At 53.3% G+C, this 17,074-nt stretch overlaps 7 protein-coding genes across 7 annotated transcripts, besides 3 other annotated features; 3 read left to right on the plus strand and 4 right to left on the minus strand.

The window, feature by feature from the left end:
• Nucleotides 1-264: 264 nt before the first annotated feature.
• NFIA_029480 (putative MFS drug transporter) lies at nt 265-2,295 on the plus strand (the record flags this gene model as incomplete). Its single annotated transcript, XM_001262412.1, has 7 exons — nt 265-420; nt 468-601; nt 652-1,451; nt 1,502-1,691; nt 1,745-1,810; nt 1,865-1,918; nt 1,977-2,295. The coding sequence occupies 7 exons, from the start codon at nt 265-267 to the stop codon at nt 2,293-2,295; spliced, it is 1,719 nt and encodes a 572-aa protein (XP_001262413.1).
• A 167-nt stretch (nt 2,296-2,462) lies between these two features.
• Nucleotides 2,463-2,500: a microsatellite.
• Nucleotides 2,501-2,567: 67 nt separating this feature from the next.
• Nucleotides 2,568-4,778, minus strand: NFIA_029490 (E3 ubiquitin-protein ligase; the record flags this gene model as incomplete). The annotated part of the gene is made up of 1 exon (XM_001262413.1): nt 2,568-4,778. The coding sequence occupies one exon, from the start codon at nt 4,776-4,778 to the stop codon at nt 2,568-2,570; it is 2,211 nt and encodes a 736-aa protein (XP_001262414.1).
• Nucleotides 4,679-4,713: a microsatellite.
• Nucleotides 4,779-5,222: 444 nt separating the features above from the next.
• On the minus strand, nt 5,223-8,275 carry mfp (putative peroxisomal multifunctional beta-oxidation protein (MFP); the record flags this gene model as incomplete). The annotated part of the gene is made up of 7 exons (XM_001262414.1): nt 5,223-6,542; nt 6,604-7,012; nt 7,067-7,454; nt 7,513-7,602; nt 7,654-7,762; nt 7,828-8,055; nt 8,120-8,275. The coding sequence occupies 7 exons, from the start codon at nt 8,273-8,275 to the stop codon at nt 5,223-5,225; spliced, it is 2,700 nt and encodes an 899-aa protein (XP_001262415.1).
• Nucleotides 8,276-9,142: 867 nt separating this feature from the next.
• NFIA_029510 (TDA10 family protein) lies at nt 9,143-10,314 on the plus strand (the record flags this gene model as incomplete). Its single annotated transcript, XM_001262415.1, has 5 exons — nt 9,143-9,298; nt 9,357-9,859; nt 9,919-9,942; nt 10,004-10,119; nt 10,166-10,314. The coding sequence occupies 5 exons, from the start codon at nt 9,143-9,145 to the stop codon at nt 10,312-10,314; spliced, it is 948 nt and encodes a 315-aa protein (XP_001262416.1).
• A 525-nt stretch (nt 10,315-10,839) lies between these two features.
• Nucleotides 10,840-12,235, minus strand: NFIA_029520 (60S ribosomal uL30 domain-containing protein; the record flags this gene model as incomplete). Its single annotated transcript, XM_001262416.1, has 4 exons — nt 10,840-11,299; nt 11,354-11,520; nt 11,718-11,829; nt 12,168-12,235. The coding sequence occupies 4 exons, from the start codon at nt 12,233-12,235 to the stop codon at nt 10,840-10,842; spliced, it is 807 nt and encodes a 268-aa protein (XP_001262417.1).
• Nucleotides 12,236-12,747: 512 nt separating this feature from the next.
• On the plus strand, nt 12,748-13,590 carry NFIA_029530 (ESCRT-II subunit protein SNF8; the record flags this gene model as incomplete). The annotated part of the gene is made up of 1 exon (XM_001262417.1): nt 12,748-13,590. The coding sequence occupies one exon, from the start codon at nt 12,748-12,750 to the stop codon at nt 13,588-13,590; it is 843 nt and encodes a 280-aa protein (XP_001262418.1).
• Nucleotides 13,591-14,387: 797 nt separating this feature from the next.
• nip1 (translation initiation factor eIF3 core subunit c) lies at nt 14,388-17,070 on the minus strand (the record flags this gene model as incomplete). Its single annotated transcript, XM_001262418.1, has 2 exons — nt 14,388-16,639; nt 16,734-17,070. The coding sequence occupies 2 exons, from the start codon at nt 17,068-17,070 to the stop codon at nt 14,388-14,390; spliced, it is 2,589 nt and encodes an 862-aa protein (XP_001262419.1).
• Nucleotides 16,943-16,985: a microsatellite.
• Nucleotides 17,071-17,074: the final 4 nt, after the last annotated feature.

Consider the following 17,074-nt stretch of genomic DNA (forward strand, 5'->3'; position numbering starts at 1 on the left):
TTCCTGTTTAGTGCGAGATGGCGTCTGGATGCTGCAGATCGTCCGTCCAGACCCGCTTCGTATTATCAATGACGAGAGTTGCATTTTCTCACCAAATGGAATGACCCACGGGTACTCGGAGAATAATCACGTCGTTGGGCTCTGCAGTGCACGAGCCAGATCATCGTTGCCCTCGTGGTGCATTCCAACTTTAAAACCCAGTTCCCATTCCCGCTGTAGCCGTCAAGATCAGCTTCCTGGTTGATTAGAGACGTAGCAAGCACCATGCCAGACACGCTGATCAGTCAACGACAGGAGTCAAGCCCCCCGAGCTCCTCTGGAACAGTCGTAGAGGTGACAGAAGGTACAGAGACTAAGACAGCAGGGCAACATGTCTTCAACGAGCAGACAAACTATGTTCCTAGGAGTACCATCATCACGGTGAGTGATCATCACCACAATATGAGCCAGAAAACTGAGACAAGCAGATCTTCCTCGCATGCTCGACAGTCGACCTCGTCGCCTTGATGGACCAGACGACCCTCGCGGCCAGTTTGTCCATCGTCGGCAACGCCCTGAACGCCAGCGACCAGACGTCCTGGATCTCCGGCGCCTATTTTGTGTTCGTCAAATCCTCGTATCATAAAGACCTGCGTCCTGCTGACAAGCCAGTACATCCACCTGCTTCCAACTGCTCTATGGCCGCCTCTCCGACATCTGGTCCCGCAAATACGTCCTCTTCACCGGCCTCGCCATCTTCTTCTTCGGCTCGCTGGCGGCCTCCCTCGCCCAAACAGCCACCCAGCTCATCATCTTCCGCGCCTTCACCGGCATCGGCGGCGGCGGCCTCATGACCGTCGCCCAGATGATCGTCAGCGACGTGGTCCCGCTGCGCGAAAGGGGTAAATACCAGGGTATTCTCGGCGCGGTGGTCGCGATCGCGAACGGCATCGGGCCCGTGATCGGAGGCGCGCTCGCATCCGCATCGATCGAGAAGGAGTCGTGGCGGTGGATCTTCCGGCTCAATCTCCCACTCACGGTGCTCACGACGCTGTGCGTGTTCTTCTTCATGCCCCTGCGCAAGGTCACGGGCGCGTGGAAGGTGAAGCTGGCGGCGGTGGATTTCGTCGGCGCGGCGCTGGCACTCGGCGGGACGGCCGTGCTGCTGCTGGGCCTGAACTGGGGCGGAGGGGAGTATGCCTGGGACTCGGCGCATGTGATTGCTACCCTTGTCGTGGGCGTGGCCGTCTGCGTGGCGTTCGTGCTCTGGCAGTGGAAGGGGGCCGCGTTCCCGCTTGTCCCGATGCATATCTTCCGCTCGCGGATCGTCAACGGCGCGTGTCTGACCATGTTTGTCAATGGGTGGAATTTCCTGGTGCAGGTGTACTATATCCCGACCTTCTACCAGCTGGTCTTTGGGTATTCAACCGTCAAGGCCGGCGCCATGTTGCTGCCCATCACGCTGTTGCAGAGTATGTCTCTCTCCTTTCCTTGCAGACAGACACGAGCTGATAGATGGTAGCCGCCAGTAGTACCGCCTCCGGGCTCGTCGTCCACTGGATAGGCCGGTACAGGGAATGCATCCTCTTCGGCTGGATGATCTGGGCCGTCGGACTAGGTCTCTTCTCGACGCTGGACCAGTCATCTGGTCTGGGGAAGCAGATCGGCTATGGGATATTGACTGGTGTGGGTGTGGGCAACACCCTGCAGCCGTACGCTCACCCTGCCACCCCCATCTCCACTGCCTCACTAATAACCCTCACAGCGCCCTGATCGCAATCCAAGCCGGCGTCGACCGCCGCGACATGGCCGTCGTAACCTCGTTCCGAAAGTATGTCCTCCTTTCCACCTATAGCCAAGAACAGCCACACTAAACTCTGCACAGCTTCGTCAGAAACCTAGGCGGCACACTCGGCCTAGCCGTCGCCGGAACAATCATGTAAGATGCCATGTCATGCCTGCACATCCACCAACGCAACCGCCACTAACACATGCAGAAACAACATCCTCTCCTCCTCGATCTCGAGTCTCGGATTAACGGCTTCGGAAACAAGATCCTTCCTGTCCAGTCCGCAGAATTATCTCTCTGGTCTGTCGGCGGACGAAGCAGAGCGCGTGCGTGCCTTGGTCATCCCGGCGTATAAGCGTGGCTTCAGGATCATTTTCGTGATCGGGGGCGCATTGGCGGCATTTGCGTTCTGTTTGGCGTTTGCGCTGATGCCGCAGGTTGAGTTGAACAGAGCCGATGATGCGAAATTGAAGGAGGAGGCGAAGAGGAGGGTGGCCGGTGCGGATGATGAGAAGAACACTTGCTAGCTGTCAGTCTCGATTAACTGTACCGTGGTTTAGAGGTGATAGAGTGGTAAACTGGAAAAATCGAACTTCCATTATTAATTCAGTCAGGAGGAAAAAAAGGTATCCAGGTAAGAGTAGTCATCACGTCGTCAAATCCAAAACAATCTGGCCCAACTTCCTTTTGTGTACCCATGCCCATGCCCATGCCCATGCCCATGCCCATGCCCCAGGTTGAACGAAACAATCCAACGCTCATCAGATGTATAGCAGGCAGATGCAACAAGGCAGAAAAGTCATATCTCATCAATAACGACCACCTGCTCCACCACCCAGTCCACCAAGGCCTGTCCTTCCAGTTTCCACTGCCCATCATGCCACACCTCGTTGAGCCAGTATCCCCAGCCCTTGCCCTGATGCAACGGGAGCCCCCAGGGTTTTCTGTGAGTGTCTGCTGAGAAATCGTTGTTGACTTGCAGAGCCCCAACTGCTACCCCAGCGGCCGAGGCGCCCTGCCGCGCGCGCCATTCACGTTCCGCTCGCTCGCCTGCTCGGCGTGCAACAGACTCCTCGTCTTCCGCTTGGTACAGATCGCATTTATTGCATTCGGTACATCGGGATCCCGGATTGATGCGAAAGTGCTCGCAGAAGTGCTTGTAGCCTTCCTCTGCATCTTCCCCATCAAGGCCATTCCGGTCATTGTCGACAGGATCTTGCCCAGCCGGTGCGACGTTCTCCTGATTGAAGATGCCAGCTACAAGGTGAGGCACTCGACCCTGTCCTGCCGCCGGAAGAGACGACCCTAGGGCTTTGCGGCAGAGATAACACATCGAATATCCGCAGACGCAGGTCAATTTGTTGCAGCCGGACGACTTGACAAAGGATAAGCCGCACCGAGGACATGTGCGCTTCACTGCAGCTGTGCGCGCGGCCTCAACAGTAGCCCGAAGGTCGAGCAACAGGGGCTCATGACAGATGTGAGGATCTCGCCACGGTTTCTGACATGTGATGCAACTGACGCGACGGCAAAGAGGATTGGCACATGTGAATCTTTTCGGTCGAACCTTGAGGCACAGATTGAGAAGCGAGTTCTTGAGGATAGTCGGCACAGCCGTAGGATCTAGTAGATATAGAATGATGAGCGGGATAGCGAGCAAAGGTACCATATCGAGAAGTATAACAGTCATCAAGATCGTAGACAAGAGCCCATCACGGCGAAAGTGCCAGGCAATCCCCTTGGAAGAAGGATGGTAAACAGGATCGACCTCGGCGTAAGAGCAGAACGGACAGCGGACAAGTTTCAAGTGCGACTTCATCAGAGACTCCGAAGCCAGCCGAGTCTCGAATTTGCAGTAAGTCTCCAGGCCAGCCTTTTCCATGATTATAGCTCGCTTGACCGCCTCAGGATCCAAGCTGCCCTCGCAGCTACCGTGAGCAATGGGCGCGATACACTTCAAAGTCGATCTCTCCACGTCCACCGACTTCCCCCACCCTTGTCCAAATAGAGCCTCATGGACAGTCCTCTGTATGCAGCTATAACAAATGATGTGGGAGTCGACCGAGCAAGTGGATATTTGTTCAAACGTCACATCAGCCAGACAGCACTCACACTCATACAGCGCATCAACCGCCTGTGCTTCGCGCTCATTGAGCTCCTCGGCCAACTTGAAGTCTTTCTCCTCCTGTTCCTCTCGTCTCACTCTCAGCAAAGGCGCAAGCAGAGCGTCGTATAACTCCCTGTCCAGTTCGACGCATCCCGTCTCCTTCAGCCTAGGCAGCAGTTCCCCATCTGCACGCCGCTGCCACACCACCAGAGGATGCTCGTCCTTATCCTTCTTGCGTTTAAACGAGGGAAAGATATTATTGAGCGTCGCCCGCCACGTCCGCCTCGAGAGCTCCTTCAGCGTCGGCCGCGCCCGCATGTAGCAAAAGTTCGCCTCGGCCAGCACCGCCTCGATCGTACTCCTGCTCAGGCCACTGAACTCCTTCGCCAGCACGCCCTTCACAGAAGCCTTGTACTCGTCGCTCCGGAACCGTTCCTCGGGCGGCACCAAACGCTCATCGTGTTCTCGTGAAACATCACCATCACCATCACCCGCTTCGCCTCCGGTCCCTGTCGGGACGTTCCACCGCCCAGCCACCCATTCATTCTTATGCCGGAGAAGCTGCTCCACGCACACCTGCAGCCTGCTCTGCCCGTCAAACCGCACCAGCAGTTCGCGGAAGACCTCGATCTTCACATCTGGGAAGATCCGGGCGAGTGTTTCCAGCGCATTGTTGAGCTCTTCCTGCTCCTGCCTCGCGTTCTCGGCCTGTGTGTTCGACGTCAGGGCTGCGATGGCACGCGATCGAGAAGTATTCCCAAACGGGTTGTTTCGGAGGGCTTCGCTGAGGGTTGTGGATTGATTGTTGCTATTGCTGCCGCTGCTGCTGCTGTTGCTGGACCGGAGCGCGGGGGAGGCCGTGGTGGATCTGGAGAAGCTTGGAACAGGTAGCGAGAGCACCATCGTGGCAACGACGAAAACTCCGCTACATGATCAATGTGCAGATGAGACGCAGTTCGAATTCAGCTCAACTGCCTAGCGGTGATAAGATCCGTGGCATCCGTATTTGATGGTTAATGTGCTGGTTGTGGGGAGTGAGTGTCAGGTCGAGGTGTCGTCCTCGGTGCTGATGGGGCAGGTTACATAACCATGAAATCGAGGCGTTAGGCGTCCTGCCACCAACAAGTCTAATCACTCACTGTCCAAAGACTACGCAAAAATCGATTGACTCATAGAGGCTGATCGAACACAATAATATACTCTGAATATGCAAATGTATTGTTCGATCGTTTCAAATTGAGCTTAGCAGACACGTAAACAAGACATCAATGCATTGCTTCTGTTGGTAGAAAATCATGACTTATATACAAAAGCTCATAGACCATATTAACCCAGTACGCTTTTATCTTACAATTTGGCCTTGGCTCCCTCCAACAACTCAGCACCAGCGCCCAGGATGGCGGGCTTGCCGGTCTCTACAACAGTCGTCTGGAAGATAACTGTGTTTCCTTCCTTCCACATCTCTGTCTTCAGGGTCTGACCGGGCAGCACGACACCGGCGAAGCGAACCTTCAGGTTCTTGAAAGCACCGAACTTGTTGAAGACATGCTTGCCAGAGACACCCAGCGAGCACAGTCCGTGGAGAATAGGAGTCTTGAAGCCACCGACCTTGCTGAACTCGGGATCAATGTGCAGAGGGTTGCGGTCACCGTTGAGACGGTACAGAGCAGCCTGGTCCTCAGACGTCTTCTCCTCGATCACAACATCAGGCTGGCGCTTGGGAGGGTTGTAAGCAGCCGTGGCACCCTTGGGGCGGGGAGCAGTGGGCTTGGGCGAACCACCGAAGCCGCCGCTGCCACGGATAAAGACGGTAGACTCGTTGTAGAACAGGTCCTCTCCGGTCTTGGCATCCTTGGTGGTGTATCCAGCAACAACGAGAGCGGCCTTACCCTTGTCAACCACGTCGATGAGCTTGGGGTATGTCAAGGTCTTGGCCTCGGTAGGGATGGGGAACTTGCGAACTTCCATGTACTGCTCACCGTGCAGCAGCATCATGGGAGAGAAGTTGGCCACGATGTCGTCCATGTTCCAGGGGGTGGCAGTGTTGAACCAGGGGATCACACCGAAAGTGGGGAGAGCCTGGAAGTGTTCATTGTTCTCGTACACCAGAGGAAGGTCAGTGCGCTTGGCACCAACGCTGAGGTTATAGAGGATGACGTCGCGGTCAACGTAGTCGAAAGCGGTGCCCTCAGTAGTGGCCTGCTTGGCCTTCTCAATGTTGGCGAGGATGTCGTTGCCACCTTCACCACCACTGCGGTTGGACATGTTGGCCATCACCTTCTCGGTACCAGCCTGGCTGTCCTCGGGGTGGTCAGCACGACCATCATCGAAGTCAGTGATCTGCTTCCAGTTCTTGAGAACAGCTTCAGGAGTCAGCTTCACGTCCACAGGGAATCCGTGGCCGCCAGAGCGCTGCCAGCGAGTACTGGAGAACCATCCGCTGCCGCACTCGTAGAGACCCTTGCTGCTGGGCTCCGGGCACATGTCAGAGCAGAGAAGGGCAACCATCGGAGCAACATAATCGGGCTTGAAGGCCTGAACCATCTCCTCGGGCATAATGGTACGGGTCATGTTGGTGCCCGCGTTGGGCGCAATGGTGTTGACCTTGATGTTGTACTTGGCACCTTCAATGGCCAGAGCGCGGGAGAGCCCAAGGATACCCAATTTCTAGACCACGATTAGCAAGCCCGTACGCTTTCGATGAACATGATTAAACGGGAGGTCTTACCGCGGCAGCGTAGTTGGCCTGTCCAAAGTTGCCGTAGATACCGCTGGTGCTAGCGGTGTTGACAATACGACCGTACTTCTGCTTGAGCATGTGGGGCCAGGCGGCCTTGGTCACCTTGTAGGTACCACGCAGATGAACGTGGATAACAGCGTTCCAGAGATCATCGTTCATGTTGGTGAAGGCCTTGTCACGAAGGATACCGGCGTTGTTGACCAAGATGTCAATGCGACCGAAAGCATCAATGGCAGTCTTGACGACGGCGTCGCCATCCTCGCAGGAGGCCTTGTTGCCAACGGCCTTTCCGCCCATCTTCTTGATCTCCTGGACGACAGGTTCGGGATCGACCAGGTCGTTAACCACCACGGAGGCACCGAGCTTAGCGAACAGAAGACAGTACGAGCGGCCCAGACTAAAGAAATCAGCGTATGATCCTTAAGGATTGAAAAAATCAGATAATACGCACCCATTACCACCGCCAGTAACGAGGGCAACCTTGCCCTTCAGATCAGGCTCTTCTCCAGTAGGAGCGCTAGGTGTCTTCATGCCATTCTCCAGGAGGCTCATGAAGTCGGCGGGGCCGGTAGGGTACTCCGGCTGAGAGTAGTCGTAGACATCCTTCCACTTTCTTGCAATGGCTCCGGGAGTCAGGGAAGCGTCGGTCTTCAACAAGGCACCCTTGGCACGCTCCCACCGGAGCTTGGCCATGTGGCCACCGCCGACCTCGAAAATTGAGCCACTCTCAGTGGTATTTGAGGGGTGGACCAGAACAGCGACAAGGGGAACAATCCAGTCGGGCTTGAGGTTCTCCAAAACTTCAGGAGGCATAATTGTAGCGGTCATACGGCTCGCAGCTGTTGGAAGTCAGACACCGGGCTGAGAAGTATATAAGATCCTTGTTTCAAGACATACCGATGGGAGCGATAACATTTGCAATGATGTTGTACTTGGCACCCTCCTTCGCAAGGGTTTCAGTGAAACCGACCTGGCCGAGCTTGGCGGCTTCCGATTCATTAGCTTCAGTGACATAGTCTCAAGCGCCAAGCAACTCACCAGAGTAGTTCGCCTGGCCAAAGTTGCCGAAGAGACCGGCTGCCGAAGCAGTATTGATGATACGACCATACTTTTGTTTCCGGAAGTGAGGCCATGCTGCTCTTGCGCACTGAACAGGGAAATCATCGTCAATACCCTTGCGAACAAAGCGAACTTGATAATTGCTAGGCTAACCTTGTATGCACCGTAGGTGTGAACTTTGTTGATCAGATCCCAATCCTGATCCTTCATGTTCTTGAAGCTGACATCACGGAGGATACCGGCGTTGTTGATCAGAACATCGATCCGGCCGAAGTTCTTGATGGCTGTCTCAATGATGGCTTCACCATTCTCAACGCTGTCGTAGTTGGCTACTGCCTTGCCGCCAGCCGCTCGAATCTCCTCAACTACTACATCAGCAGCCTACGTAGAAATTGAGTTAGTAGCTGTCATACAACCACCGTGTTTGATAAATGATCCTTCGTACCTTTGATGACGCCCCCTCACCGGAGTGGGAAACACCCAGATCGTTTACAACGACATTGGCACCTCTGGAAGCGAAGAAGGTAGCGTAGGCCTTTCCAAGACCACCACCAGCTCCTGTAACAACGACAGTCTGGTTGTCAAAGCGCAGCTCAGACATATTGAACGGGGTTTAAGAGGAAATGAAGTGAGGGTATCAAGAAGGTCGAACAAGGTAGTGCACTCAGCACACAGTTCTGTTCAAAGGAGGAGAGAAGAAAGAGGACAAAGGACTAAGAAGACGACTCGTCGGAAGGATGAGGAGTGAGGTTTAAAAGGAAGAAATTCTGGGGAGCCGGGGATACCGTAGGGGATTCGGAACTGGATCTGGGGGAAGAGGTGAGGTGGATAAAGGTGAAGACGGTCGCAACGCTCGGCAAGCTCCAAAGGAACCTCGGTATCTTCCAAGTGAAGCTCGGAGGTTCCGCTGCCAGGCGCCAAGCGGATTTGGCTAGGCAGATGATGCGTTTTCACATGCCGATGCTCGAGTCATCAGACGTTTGTCGTCTTTCTATTCTCTCCTACCTGCTGCGTCTACTTCCACATGCTCAATGCTCGTTTCCTACACTTGCATCATTCTTCAAGATGTACCACTCTATTTCCTCTATTTCCTTGCGATCTTAGTGGCAGAAGAGCTTAGTTCGAGGGACCATCTGCTGACTCATCGAGCATGTGCCTGGACGTCGTTGTCACGTGGGACACGCGGGGTTAATCACTGATGGTTTGTATAACTCCTGGTCCTCAAAATGATATCGACAGCAAGTATGGTCAGCTCTGAAAGGAAGTCCCAGAAGAGATTTCTTCATGGCTTTGCTCAGACGCGGGATGTCATTCAGGCACAATCTTATCCCGTCGGGGAAGTTCGACTACCCCAGATTTCGGTCGGCTCTCGTCCGAGAACAAATAATATATACCTAAGCATCACAATACCGGAGTAAGGTAGTCATAGTAAACATACACAGCACCTAGATCGTCAAAGTGTTGCAAAATGCCTGAAATCATCGACGATAAATCGCAATACTGCATCCCATTCCTACTGAAACGGCTGGAAGCCCACCAGGCACGCTATGGGAATGACCCAAGCAATACCCCGCCATTCTTCCTAGGACTCAATGGCGTCCAAGGAGCGGGCAAGACTGTGCTGGTGAGCTGCTCGAATTCCCCAGTCGTGTTCTGTATACTGAGCCAGAGGGAAATACCAGGTCTCAATCCTTCAATCCACCCTTCGAGCACCTCCATATTCCCTCCCGGTCGTCACCATCTCCCTGGATGATTTCTACCTCACCCATGAGCAGCAACAGACACTAGCCAAAACCTTTCCTTCCAATCCTCTTCTCCAGCATCGCGGTCAACCGGCAACTCACGATCTCCCTCTAGCCGAAAAAGTCTTTGAGTCTCTCCGTGCTGGCCGTCCTACCGCTATCCCGCAATATGACAAGTCCGCTTATTCGGGACAGGGCGATCGTGTACCCGAGAGCCAATGGGAGACAGTCAACGGCGACGGACAAGACAAAATCAAAGTTGTTATCTTCGAAGGCTGGTGCGTTGGCTTCCGCGCCCTGGATGATCGTGTCCTCAGGGAGAAGTGGGAGGCTGCAGTCCGCCAGAAAGACCAGGGTGGTTATGATGGCCGCTTAGGGCATGTGAAGTTTGAAGATGTCAAGGCCGTCAATGACGCCTTGAGGAAGTACGATGTATTGACCGAGTTCGTGTCCTTGCCCTCTTGGATCTCTCTAGACGTTGATGCTAACCGTTCGAGCGCAGCCGGCTCGACGCATTGGTTCATATGTGAGTGCAACCCTCCTTCACTCTATATCATATCAATACCCTCTTGCTAAACATCTCCAAGCGATGCGCACGACCTCCACTTTGTCTACGACTGGAGACAGGAACAGGAGAGAACGCTGCGTGCAACCAAAGGAACCGGAATGACTGAGGAGCAGGTGTCTCATTTTGTTGACGGCTGTATGTATATCGAACTGGCGGACGATCGTCGGCTAATATATGACAGATTACCCGTCTTATGAACTCTTCACTGAGGCACTTCGAGAAGGTGCCTTCAAGCCTGCGTCGAACTCAAATGACACCAACTGGCAAGGCAGACAGCTCCGTCTGATTGTCAATAAGGAGAGGAGGGTCGATGAAGTCATTGAGATTTAGCTAGTCGGCTACGGGCTCGGAACCCTGTACGTAGATTGAGTGTCTTCGCTCTCGCAAGGACGACCGAAGAAGCGATATATATATACGACCACAAAAGAATGTACATACCAGGCATACGCACAACTGTCTATAGGACATTTGATGAAGGCCTTAATATGAGAATCCACTATGAGTTGCCTAGGACTTATCAATTTTAGCCAAAAAGTGTTCAGTTTGACGTTGGAAGGTACATGATCCAAAAGCCGAGGCTGCGAAATCGATTCGGGTGTATGACAATGCATTAATAACCGAGCAGAGAAGACCCGCAGCACATAGAGCAAGGTAGTACGGAGTCCCTATGTCCAGGCAGGCCAAAACAGGGAGAAGCTACGCTACTCTACGATGAATTATGACTAGAGGTTATGGGTTGCTTGAACTTTTCCATTTTTTGTACCCGAGAATCATAGACCATTATACGCTAATCGAGAACAGCCCATGTGAACCAAACAACCCAGGATAGAGAACCGCCGTGGAGAAGATTTGCATCTAGTTCATCTGTCTGATGAGAGCGTTGATGTTCTCCTCACGGTTACCAGTGTCACCACCCTCGATGAAGTGCTTGAACTTGCGGGTGCGGAAGCCACCAGTGGGGTTGGAGAGCTTGAAGGGCCAGAGGAAGTTGTTGGCCTGCTTGAAGTTGGGGCCAACGGTGTAGATCTCGTGGATCAGATCCTCCATGCAGACAATGCCGTACTTGCCAAGGGCCTCCTCAATGACCTGGTTGTCGGTAAGAGGGACACGCTGCTTGTTGACCTTTCCGTAACCACGCTTGTAGATGAGCTCACGGACGCTCTTGAGGTTGGGGTAACCGTAAGCGATGTAGGGGTTGATGATGGTCAACATCTCCTGGGTGGCCTTGGTGAGACGGATGAAGGTACCGTTGTTGATCTGGACCAGACGGAGAAGCTGCAGGATCTTGCGAGGCTGAGGAGCAATCTTGTTGATACTGCAGATCTATTAGCACCAGGGTAAGCCAACTGAAGGCTCAAGTGAAACATACCCCTTGATACGGACAACGAAGACCAGCTTGGGCTCGTCAGGGACGTAGAAGTTACCCTGCTGGCGAGCAACGCGAGCAAGGCGGATCTTCTCACGCTCAGCATCGCGGTACTCCTTGACGTAGGACTCAGCACGCTTGAAGATAGCCTCACGCTTCTTCTTGTTGGCCTGAAATTTGCAAGTCAGCGGCATGCCTTTCCCAAAATATCACAGAAGAAATCAATTGGAAAAGGTATTGTCAGCCCCGAAAGATGGTTAACGAAGCGACAGCATCGACCCGAAGGTCTAGTCGCGTAAGTGGAAATTGTATCATCACACAATTGAATAGTTTGAGAAACAGGTAAAGAAAATTGCGAAAAACTAACCTCCTTCTTCTTCTGGGCCTCCTCGCGGGCAGCAGCGCGAGCCTGCTCCTGGCTCTTGCGCTTCTTCAGGAGGGTCTCAGGGACAAGGACCTGGTCCTGGGTGGGGACGGTGCTGGCTTGAGGTCAGTATAGTCTGTCCATGCAACCAAACGAAAGCAGGTATTCGCCGAGTGTAAGAATTGCAGCTATAGTGCCACATTCTCAACTGAAGGCAGATATAAAGAAAACTCGACGACATCAATTTGATCGGTGAGGCATGGCGTTGCACTGAAATCACACTACCGAAGTTGCTACTAGTCGCAGCATTCTCAGCCTGACGTTCACAATTTCAGTAAGAATGGCAAGCATTATCCTCAGCCGACAATACCCCGAGCATTGCGCTCAGGAAGTTATGTTGTCGCTGTTCGCACCGATTCCTGACAATCTGTTCTCAAGACTGTCGGAGGGCACGATAGCTCACAACAATGCTTTTCAAGGAGAAGGCTAACGACGCTTTCAACCTCAATACCCCAGGTCATTCATCATCCAGGCTCCATGCTTCCAGTGTTCAAATGGGAGGAGAGCTTATGTTGGAGAGAAGGCCACGGGAAGAATCGAGCTGGTGCCCAGCGACCAAAATTGATCGCAGCATCTCCAGCGAGAAGGACGACTATGAACTGAAACCTTACGGGCTCGCAGAGCGAAACAGCCGATAGGGATCAATCAAAGGGTATCATACGTAGCAGTCGAGGCCATTGCGACGGTCCGTTGATTCGCGAATTGGGCGGTTGGCGAAGGTTGTCGGGATGAGAAAAAGTTCGAGGAAGAAATCGATTGAAGACAAAATCGGTTGTGTGGGCGGATCTATCGCACTAGCCTATGTCCGGCTAGCGCAATGGGGCTTTTTCTCCTTTCTCGTTTTAGTCAAACACTACCCTTATCTATCAGGGAAGGAGTCACATGACCGATCCGATAACGATCTGGCCATGACAACACATGTACCCCGCGGCATAACTTATTCCCCCAAGGGAGATCAGCACCATTAATTATAATGTCGACTCGTCGAGGTGTCGGACTCGGAGCGTTTGCGAATCGTACGCAAACAAGTCAATCATATGCCAACCATGGCGCCAACCTTCGCTCTGCGCACCTTGCGTCCCTCCAAACACAACTTTCCGTATTCCAGTCGTTGCTTCACACATTCGCACTAGAACATAGTTCAACGATAAAGTCGAATCCGACATTTCGAGCTGAATTCGCTCGTATGTGCAATGCTATCGGGGTGGATCCTCTTGCAGCCAGTAATGTCAAAGGGAAAAATGGCCGGAGAGGAGAAAGTGGTAGCTTCTGGACGCAGATTATGGGCGGTGATATGAATGACTTCTACTTTGAGGTTGCGGTCCGAGTTGTAGAGCTCTGCCGATCTACGAGAAGTGAGAATGGAGGCTTGCTAGGGGTTGAAGAGTGTCGAAAACAGGTTGGCAAAGGCAAAGCTATTGGGAGCGGCTTGGAGGTCACTGAGTACGGCGTCAACCTCTTTCCCATTCATTCGGACTGTGCTAACTGTCTTCTGATGCACAGTGACGATGTCCTCCGCGCTGTGAAATCCCTTGGGCCTCTTGGGTCTGGCTTCTCTATTGTGCAAGTCGGGAGCAAGCAATACATCCGCTCGATCCCCAAAGAGTTGAACACCGATCAGGCCACAGTCCTCGAGGCAATTCAGATACTGGGCTATGTCAGCGTATCCATGTTGCAGTTAAACCTGAACTGGGAAAAGGCCCGCGCACAAACTGTCATTGATGACCTTGTAGCAGACGGCCTAGTTTGGGTGGACACGCAGGGTGAAGAGGATGAATATTGGTCGCCCCAAAATCTCCTTGATGACAGTGGATGATATATCTTATACTCGGAGACGGTTCATTTATCACGAAAAGATACTTTCCTTTGGCCGATCACGGTCAAGCAACGTCGGCCTGGATAGCCGCTCACCTCGCTTCCGCCCGAACGGAGTATGCCAGGGCGCACGGGCTACCGTCCCTTCAACCGACGAGGTTGCTCGAGGCAAAAAGCAGATCGTTTCGGAGTGGAGAAACCGGTATCGGCGACCACTGTTGAAGCACGCCCGCCGGTTCATGCTCGCAACTCGGTCCCGCTTCACACATGTGTAAACCATGCTGTATCTGAATAGCTTCGATAACGGCTACGCATGTAGACATAGACATAGATATATATATATGTGTGTACAAAGGACGCTCTACTATGATATGAAGAGAGAAGCAAATGCTTTCATGTTTCCTCATCTCCAATATACATACATATAAATAGATCTAGTCTGCGGGTGAGCTGGTGGTAGACACCCAAGCCTGTCCCATGAAATATATAGCTCACTCAGAGGCGACCACAGCAATTCATACTACTCAAAAAACATCTGGATCATCGCTACTATGGAAGAACACCATTTAACCAAGATTCCTCTCTGTTCTCATTCAGTCTAGACATCGAACCATCTCTAGAATATGAATATAGGGCAAACATAACATGATAACATGAAGATAGATCGACAGCGAAGTGTCGTCGACCTGGGGCCGTAATGGAACAGGAGTAGACAGAATTTCATACGCATTTGTATTCCCAGAAAGGAGCATTAGACCATGAGAGAAAGAAACAGGATGCCATTATAAACAATCTTTTTTAAGCCTTGATAGCTCCGCCCAATGCACCACCACCAAATTGCTGTCCACCGGGCCGACGGCCTTGCTGGCCACCGGGGAATCTGGGGCCACCGCGGGCCTGACCACCGCGTCCGGATCCACGGCCACCACGGGCGCCGGCGCCCTGATCGCGCTGGAAGGCGTTGGCCATACCTTGGGTGCGCTGCTCGAGAGTCTTCTCGTTGGCTTCCAGGAGGTTCATGGACTTGTCGGCCAGCGTGACGATCTGGGACTGGAGGCGCGACAACTCGACGCCCTTGCGGAAGACGATGGCGTTGTTGACCTGATCCAGAGCAGCTGCCAGCTCTTCGTGCGAGATCATACGGCTGATGATGGCGGAGATCTTCTTCTCAGAAAGCTCGAACATGTTGGAGAGGGTGGCGATGGAGAGGCTGTCGTAGAAAGGAGCGTAGGTGAAGAGGTAGGTTCTCAGGCCCTCCTCCTGGATCTGCTGGGAAAGCATCTCCTTGATCTTGTCGGGCTGGGGCATCAGATCCCAGATCTTGATCGAGTTGAGCATCTCAGCAGCCTTCTTCCAGTCACCAGCGGCAAGGAACTTGGCGCTCATAATCACGCCGTCACGAGTGTTCTCCGCAGGACCAGTGAAGACCTGGCGCTCATTGTAATCCAACATACGGCGGAAGGTCTTGGAAATGACACGGCGCTTCATCTCGGGAGAAGAGGAAGTCTGGGCCATCAGAGGAACTTCCAGGAACATGCTGGAGGTGAGGTAGATGCACTCGAGCAGTTCCAGGTTGATGTGCATGTGGAACGGCAGCTGGCGCTGACGCTCAAGACGCTCCTGCTCCGGGGATACCGTGGAGTAGCGCTGCATAATGATACCCTGGGCCAGGAGCTCCTTTTGACGTCCACTGCCGCAGACTTCAGAAAGGGTGTTCTGAGCTTCGTAGATGAGACCGGAGCGGAAGGCGCAAAGGCCAATTTGCACCAGCGTCCGGTTGAAGAGAATCTGAGTGCTGACGTCAAAGTTGGAAATGTTCTCAGTGAGATGGGACATGAGCATCAGATCACGAGACCGGTAGTACTGGTCATGCAGGGCAAGGAAGTAAATCTGGCACAGCATCGCGCGGGCTCTGATGATACCATCGCTGTACTTGAACAGATAGTTGCACAGGGACAAAACGAGGTTCTCGACGTTGCCACTGCTAGCCCGAGGGGTAATGCTAGAATCCAGCTCTGAGGGAAGAGCCTTCCATGTGGCATCTTCAAGGATTGTGATGACCTGCGAGGGCTTGAAGTAGACGTGCTCCAATCGTCTCATGACCACCCGGTTGACACTGTCCTGTCTGGGATCGGTCTTTTCGGCTTCGTTCAAACCTTCGACGTAGGCTTGGGCGCGAACGAGATCGGTGTACAGCAGCTTCTCATCACTCAGACGCTCAATGTACTCAGCGGTGTGGGGGTCGATGTGTTGCAGGGATCTAGTAAGCTCGTCGTCGAGTCTCTCGGCGAAAGACACGATGCTACCGGGGATGTAGAGGGTCTCGCCGGGGGCGATGGTGGGTTGCTTCTCGTCATCTTCCCATTCTTCGGCACCTTCGGACACAACGTGGTCACGGTTGTTCTCCAAAACCGACAGCAGGGACGAGAAGTCCTGCTCGGCGGACTTCCACTGATCGACGGCCATGTAGTTGGCACTGGACGTGGATGTGAGGTCGAAACGCGTGGAAATGAGAGTAAGGTAAACACGGATGCGCTGATAAGGAGTCTGAGCCACCTCCAGAAGCTTCTCCATCGTCCGAATCTGCTCCATGCGGTCTGTGTTCTTCTTTCCTCGCGACTCGACGATCACACGGAGGTGCTTCAGGATGCTCTCAGGGGTGTACTGCAGAGTCTTGCCACCGCGGCCAACGGTTGCGAAGCCATCATCATCGATGGCAGCGGCGGGAGCCTCGATACGCTCCAACTTGGTGATGCGGGGAGCAGCAATAACGGGGGTGGCCTCCTCATCGTCGCTTTCCATAAAGTCCTCCTTGTCCTTCCGGTACTTGTTGATCAGGTTGGCGTAGTCCTTGTTATTCTTCTTGATACGCTGCTTGGCAGCGTTGAAGCCCTTGGCCTGGCTAGCGTTCAGTTTCTTATCTCCGGACTTCTGCTTGGCAACAGTCTCGTTCACGAAATCCTCAAGGTCGGCAACGGTTTTGATGTAAATCTTGGGAGTTGGACCAGATTGTGTGATCTTTGCAACCTGTCGGTTCAGCTTGTCGAACTCTGTTATCCCATGTCAGCCCATCTAACACATTCAACCCACCACGCATATTCCGTCTCCACACAGATAGCGGCATGTGAAAGGAACAAAACGCACCTGTCGAGATAACAGCCCAGTCGTTGATCTTCTTGGCGTTCTCAATCAGCTTGATGGTGTTCTCAAGCTCATCCAATCTCTTATCCTTGGCACTCTTGACAACCGTGACTTTCTCCTCCTCTTCCTCCTCCTCGCTGTCGGAAGCAACATCCTTCAAGAACTTCTTCGCACCCGTTTCCTCGTCGGACTCCTCCTCCTCCGAGGTCTCATCTTCCTCCTCGCTGGACTCTTCCTCCTCGGACTTTTCCTCCTCCTCGCGATCGCTGTAAAGCTCCTCCTCGTCAGACGAGCTGGAGTCGCTGTCGCTACCACCGCCGTAAAAGAAACGCGACGACATGTTT

The sequence above is a fragment of the Aspergillus fischeri genome, genomic scaffold, assembly GCF_000149645.3.
Source record: "Aspergillus fischeri NRRL 181 1099437636261 genomic scaffold, whole genome shotgun sequence".
Classification (NCBI taxonomy): Eukaryota; Fungi; Ascomycota; class Eurotiomycetes; order Eurotiales; family Aspergillaceae; genus Aspergillus; species Aspergillus fischeri.